The 7334-nt window shown below is 41.7% G+C and overlaps 1 protein-coding gene across 1 annotated transcript in view; it reads right to left on the reverse strand.

Annotated features, from left to right (window-relative positions):
- TXLNB (taxilin beta) overlaps positions 1-5892 on the reverse strand; it is a 56430-nt gene extending 50538 nt beyond the window's left edge. Inside the window, exons 1-2 of the mRNA XM_069598551.1 lie at positions 5731-5892; positions 2659-3111 (exon numbers count right to left, since the gene is read on the reverse strand). Of these exons, the coding sequence (XP_069454652.1) occupies positions 2659-3097 (439 nt within the window). The 5' untranslated portion in view covers positions 3098-3111; positions 5731-5892. The remainder of the gene's footprint in view (positions 1-2658; positions 3112-5730) is intronic.
- Positions 5893-7334: the final 1442 nt, after the last annotated feature.

The following is a 7334-nucleotide window of genomic DNA, read 5'->3' on the forward strand; positions in this document are numbered from 1 at the left end:
GACAGAGGAGTCTGGCAGGGCTACAGTCCATGGGGTTGCAGAGTTGGACATGACTGAGCTACTGAACACAGCAGCACATGAGGTTAATACAGATTTTGAAATAACTCGTGGAAGACAGTCAAAAATTGGTCATCTTTAACTTTTCCCCTGCTTTCTTCATACCTATCCCCCATTATAACACATACAAATTCCTACGTAGAAGTAGTTTTAGGGTGATAAAGCCAAAGATCTTTCCTGGTTAGAAACACTTGAAATCATTCACCTTTGCAATGTGATTATGGTGGCTCAGAGGTTAAAGCGTCTGCCTGCAATGCAGGAGACCTGGATTCGATCCCTAGGTTGGGAAGATCCCCTGGAGAAGGAAATGGCAACCCACTCCAGTATTCTTGCCTGGAGTATCCCATGGACAGAGGAGCCTGGTGGGCTACAGTCCATGGGGTCACAAAGAGTTAGACACGACTGAGCGACTTAACTTTCAACAATGGAAAGTTTAACAATGACTAATGCAAAAGCTTATTTCTGAGATGCCTTGGATGGGGAACAGAAAATACCTCTATAACACAGAACAACTTTATTCTCTTTCCCAAAGTTCCAAAACACTAGAGTGATTCCAACCTTGCACTTTAGAACTTGATATTATCTGAGTTAATCTTTATGCTGAGTAGGTAAAGTAGCTGTTTGTATCTTTTAGCCCTTCTTGAAAGCATTACCAGCCGTGCTTTTAAGCCCCATAGTGAGGTCCTATGCCAGCACAGACATACTTTGGGGTTTGCACATAACCTATTCACTGAAGTCTGAACCCAGTTCTGACTCCAGTGCCCATGATCTTTCACTCCGCCACACCAGCTTCCAGAAATTAGCAAGATGTGACCACTATCTCAATAGATTCTCCCTCCAGCTTGGGATACAGGTATATAAACAGATGATTGCTGCAGAAAATTTAATGGAGAACTACAGAAGATGATGCTAACTCTCCCTGGGCCTGTCAGGGAATGTATCACATAGGAGGTAGTGATTGTAGTGAGTATTTCAGTGAAATTTCACCAAGGAAGACAGGCAGAGGACATTCATATGGGTAGTAACATGCCCTCACTCATAGCTAAAAAAATTAACTCTCTCACCTTTCTTGTATAGACATTTTAGGCGTTTCCAACCCCCCTACTCCATGCTCTCCTAACAATTTCCTGTGCCTGTTCCAGCACTTACCCTGTATAGCAGTTAGTGTATGTGTCTACTTTCTCTCTAGACTTAACCAAAGTCCTTAAGCAAAGATCTTTTTTTATCTTTGTGTACCTCATAAAGACTAGGCATTAGTAAATATTTGCTGAACCAGTGAACTAATGAAAGTGAAAGTATTTTCTGCAATTTTCAACATTCTATAATTAATATGGAGAAGGCAATGGCAGCCCACTCCAGTGCTCTTGCCTGGAAAATCCCATGGGCGGAGGAGCCTGGTCGGCTGCAGTCCATGGGGTTGCGAAGAGTTGGACACGACTGAGCGACTTCACTTTCACTTTTCACTTCATGCATTGGAGAAGGCAATGGCAACCCACTCCAGCATTCTTGCCTGGAGAATCCCCGGGACGGGGGAGCCTGGTGGGCTGCCGTCTCTGGGGTCGCACAGAGTCAGACATGACTGAAGTGACTCAGCAGTAGCATAATCAATATATTTTTGAAGTTTTATTAAAATAAAAAATATTTTATATGTGTAGTAATGGAAATACTCAAGTGATCCAGTGACAATCATTTTATATACAAAACCATCCCTGTATTTAGACTTTGTTTAAATCTAGATTGTACTAGCTTTGCTTTGAACAATTTCCTTTTCATTCATTCACTCATTCATTCATCCTTATAATGGATATTCAGCAAATATTCATTGAGCACCTAGCACATGTCAACCACTGTTCTAGATGCTAGACATCCAATGATGTCCAAATACACACATTGCCCCTGCTCTTGAGATAGAAGACCTAGTGGGGACAAGATGTATTAATCAAATAACCACAAAAATAAATGTATACTCTCAAATGTAAATGTCAGGAAGAAAAGATATATAGTACAACTGAAATGGAAAACAAGACTTCAGGGTGAGACTAAGAAAATGCCATTTGAGTTGTGAGCTAAGTGATGAGTTAAGTTCTGAGAGGGCCGAACTGGGAAGTGGGGAGGGATTTCTAGGTAGAGAAAATAGAATGGACATGGGCCCTGTTGGGGAGTGGAGCATGACCTGTTGAAAGAACTGAAAGAGAAGATGAGAATGACCAACTACTAGACAGTGGTGATGATAGTAATGGTGTAATCAGGGCAGCGTGTTCAGAAAACAGGCTTTGGGGGGTAACTTGATGAGAGAAAGCTGGTTGGGGTTAGCTATTAAGGCCTGAAAGACAATGTTAAGAAGTCTGGTCTTTGTTCTATGAGCAGTGGGAAACCACAAGGGACAGAGAATAGATGGGTAACATACTGAAAAGTTCATTTTAGTTCTGTTGAGGGGGAGGGGGCTGGGGACAAGTATAGTAAGAGAAGATGTAGGGCGATCCCGAAGGAAGCTATTGTGCTAAAATCCAAGTTTGAGGTATGGCTTTTAGCAAAGGTTGGAAGTGCCCCATTTTAGGAATAATTCAAAGAAAAACCATACATTAGAATGTAACTACTTGCCTAATCCTTTTAGAATTTTCTTCTCCAGTTTTTGCTCTTTGTTGCTGACAGGCTCTTTGGCTGTGGATGGCTCTCCAGTGGCTGCGGGTTCTCTCTCCGCCTCTTCAGGGGCCTCCTCGCCGTCTCCATCCTCATTGTCAGGTGGGTCTGTGTTCTCAGGCTGCTCCTTGACCATGGTGGTACCCTCCTTCCCTGCCGCGCCGGCAGCGGACCCGTACGTGTTAATGATGTCTTCCAGTTGTCGGTTCAACTCTTCAGAGATATCATGGGGTCCCCGTTCCAGCTGTATACCTGCCGCCTGCTCTGGTGCTGGGAGTGGGATTGAGTGGTCCTGATCATTTTGCTTCTCCAGGCCATTTTGACTGGACAGTGCTGAACTATCCCTCGCGGGTGCTGATGGTGGTTCCCCCGACAGCTGCCCAGGCTGATTGCTCTCCATACTGGGAGTGGTATCTGTTGGTAAGCACAGCCAGGGTTGATGTAGTTAACCCAGTTACAGGCATATGGTAAGGCTATCCCCACACTGGTACCTACTGATTACAATTTCTAACACAGAATGAATGTACTTCCACAAAGCATTGATATTGCAATTAGTTGGGTAGAAACAGTGAGAAGCATTTCCAAATTAAGTCATACTTTTAGCATATGTTTGATTTTGGTCTTTAATTTCCAATAGTATCTCCTGTTATTGACATTAACAGATTAATTCAAGGTATTATTTTTCATGGTCATATTTGTCATTTTGCTTAGAATAGCCAATTTGTGTTGTCATTCTCATCTATAATTCTACATAGATTTACAGTAATTAGAAATACATTAATTTAATGTTTAATCTACATTTAATGTCTAAATTTAAATTGATACTTTTCTCCTAAAGTTAAAACATTGAGTATAAGAGCCACTGACCTTACTAAAATCACTCATAACAGTAACAGTCTAAACTCTATTTTAGTGCATATTAATTAGTATGAGCCCATTGTGTGTTAGTCACTCAGTCGTGTCTGACTCTTTGTAGTCCAATGGACTGTAGCCCACCAGGCTCCTCTGTCCATGGAATTCTCCAGGCAAAAATACTGGAGTGGGTTGCCATTTCCTTCTCCGGGGATCTTTTAGACCCAGGTATTGAACCCAGCTGCACTGGGGGCAGATTCTTTACCATCTGAGCTACCAGGGAAACCCTGAGCCCATTAATATAGATCAATTATTATACTGGATAGAGGAAACACTTGCTTTTCTGGTATTTTCCTTTTCCCAGATGAGCGACATGTACTAATTAATCAGAAAAAAACACTTTTTTGAGGTTCAAACCAGCATCATTTTTAAAATAAGACTACATGAGGAAAGATGTGAACGTGTATGGAAACATGGTGATATAATGACAATTCCCTGAATTTCTATACCATTTTGTTCCAATGAGGGCTTCCCTGGTGGCTCAGTTGGTAAAGAATCTACCATCCCATGGACTGAGAAGCCTGGCAGGCTACAGTCCATGGGATTACAAAGAGTCAGATGCAACTGAGCAAACATTCTGTCTTTCTGTCTTTTGTTCCAATATAGAAACAGACTTTCTTTTAGGGGTAAAAAACACCCCAATATAGTATGACTTTCTCATCTCAGTCAAGAAGCTCTAGGATAACAATAATTTTTAAGAAGTAGAAATGTCTTAAAAGCAGGGAGGGAATGAACCAGGGGAATAATCCATGTATAATGTAATAATCCCAAGTAATCCCTTTGGAAATAGGGAGTGAGGGATGGGCTGAATCAGGCTTTCTAGGGTGACTGGCTATCACCAGTTCTAGAGCTGCAATATGTTTGGCTTCTGCCTTTAAGTTATGGTGCATTTTACTTGTGAATAATAATTAATGGTGGTGCTGCTAATTGGCAGCATGAAATTATGACAGGGTCCTAATAATCCACAGGTTTTGCTGTTGTGTTGGCATGAAAGTGAAAAAAACACACTGCTCCATGCACTATACAGCTTCCTCCTCCCCTTCTCAGGACAGGTGAAGTCAAATGCTCGAATGCAACAAGAACAGAAAATTCAGTGTCCAGACATTACCACCCACCTGCGGCCCTCACCAAGTACTCACTAACTTTGAAGGAAGAACTGTTTTCTCTCATTTATTTTAATTTACCATCTTTCTTATCAAATGATGCAGTAAACAGCTTCATTGTCTTCGTCACTGGAATTCTTTATCCTGACCCCTGCTTGTTGGGTGCACTCATCTATATATAACTTATGCCTCCCCTGAACTTGGAGAAAGATCCATGGCACCTGCTGTCCAGCCAGTAGTTATTTTAAGCTCTTCTAAAAGAAGCCCTGGCCTTTAACACCTCATCTTTAGAACTAAAAGGAAGAGAATACCTTTTAAATCAAATTGAAAACAGTAAACATTGATTGGTTTAAACCTGTATGTGAGTTTTAAAGTGTTAGGGGGCCTTCTGAGGATGAAATAAACTCTAAAGTAAACCAGACTTCAAAGCAATGAGTTTAAAACCAGCTGTCCATAGGAGTTTTAGTGTGGTTAGTTTGAATACAAATGTTTTGCTTGTATTTGATTTATTCTTCATTCATCAGAGGCCATAATCATTGATTTTTTTTATATTAAGTGCATGATCTCCTTTAAACTCATGCTCCACATTTACTTTAAAACACAATAACTGAGTCATTGTAAACCACAGGACAACTCAGTTCCTAAAAGTAGCCTCAATAAGTCCCCAAGAGGACAAAAACGAAAAAAAAATCAAAAAACTCTTGTTATTTGTAAATTGTCTCTTTCTTTATCAGTTAGTTTTACAGCAAGAACTTATTTCTAAGTTTTATCTTCTACAAACTTTATTGCCCATCTTTTGCCTCCTCTGAGAGAGAATTTTATTTTTCACTTGTCCTGGCAGTCCCATTAGATGACCACACTCACACACACATCCCTTCCTGAGCAACACATTTTACTTATAAATAAAACAATGGAAAGTTCTTCAGCAGTTCACTGGCAGTCTCAAAGTTGCAAGTTTCGAACACCACAAACCGCACCCTACATCTCACAGGGCTGGGGGAGTGTTTGTCATACTTACCAGAATGCAAGGTGCTAAGCAGAAAGAGAAAGGAGAGGCAAGAGGCAGCAAAAGCTAGTCAGAGCAGCAGCAGCAGCAGGAGACTGGCGGGCAGCTGCGCTCTTACAGGGGAGAGAGAAACCAAACGCACACGTACACACGCATGCAGCGGGAGAGCAGAGCGGGGGTGGCGGGGGGATGGGGGAGAAAGAACATCCTGTGACACAGCAAGAGAGAAATACACGAGGCTTCAGTAGCTGTCTCCTGGGCAAATGTCCTAGGAAAAAGAAGCGGCTGATAGATCTTAGCAGGCTCCTAGTATTGTCCTTTAAAAAGTTTAAACTCTCTGTACACATGCCCCTTGCTAGTGCAGTTTTTCACTATGGTTGTTCTTTGGGGCAGAGATCAAGTTTTCTTATTTCTTGGTTTATTTCCAGTGTGGCCTGTGATTCATCCCCACCCCCCCCCCCCATATGCTAGCTTAATTAGTGTCAAGTTTCTAATAGGAATCAAGGAAAAAGAGGAACAATGGCATATCAGAAAGAGGTAGGAGAAGCACTTTAATTCTGATGTCATTACTTGGTTTCACTGTAAAATTTGAATATAAATTTAGATGGCTCTTTGGCAGTGGGTTTAGTGCCATCTTCATGTACATGCTAATTGGTGTGACCTCCGACCTCGTGTCTTACTCAGGTAACTGCCTTTATTCAAATAAGCCCCAGGGAAGCAGTTGCTTTTTCTTCTTTTGCAGATTTTCCAAGTCTTTCCTCCCTTCTCAAATCCTGAACCTGTTCCTTAATCCTCAGAAAAAGAACTTCCTCTTCATTGACCATATAACGGTTCTTTTTCTTAACCTACGTTCGTGCCCCTTTTCTCCTATTTCTGGAGAATGTGTTCCCATACTTTTCCAAATCGGATTCCTCCATCAGAGCTTCTCCTCTTGAGACTGGCTGGCATACTGATACCCACTGTGTTAGGCAGGATCTTGCCGCCAGAAAGGCTTCCACACCCTAATCTCAGGAACATGTGAATATGCTGCTTTACGTGGTGAAGGAGACTTTGCAGATGTGATCCACTTAAGGATCTTGAGATAGTTTATCCACAATTACTGGATGGTTCCCATGTAATCACAAGGGTCCTTAAAAATGAAAGAGGGTCAGGTCAGAAAAGTAGACTTGGTGATCTAAGCAGAGGTCAGAGTGATGGAGGGACACAAGCCAAGGAATGTGAGGAGTCTTGAGAGGCTGGGAAAGACAAGGAAGCAGATTCTTTTCACAGTCCTGCAGAAGGGATGCAATTCTGCTGACACCTGGCTTCAGCCCAGTGAAACTCATTTTGGATTTCTGACCTTCAGAACTATAAAAGAAGAAATTTGTGTTGTTTATAAGCCACTAGGTTTGTGGTAACTTGTTTATGGCGGCAAAAGGAGACTAAAATATCCTACTCCCAAACTTTCTCACCCCTTTCTCTGAGTTCAGGGGAGGCATAGATTAGGTATAGATGGGTACCTAGTAAGTGGGGGTCAGGATAAAGAAATCCCAGAGAGGAAGACAATGATGCTGTTTACTGTATCATTTGATAATAAAATTGATGAATTAAAATGAGTGAGAGGAAAAAAGTACTTC

The sequence above is a fragment of the Ovis canadensis genome, chromosome 8 (assembly GCF_042477335.2).
Source record: "Ovis canadensis isolate MfBH-ARS-UI-01 breed Bighorn chromosome 8, ARS-UI_OviCan_v2, whole genome shotgun sequence".
NCBI classification, from domain to species: domain Eukaryota; kingdom Metazoa; phylum Chordata; class Mammalia; order Artiodactyla; family Bovidae; genus Ovis; species Ovis canadensis.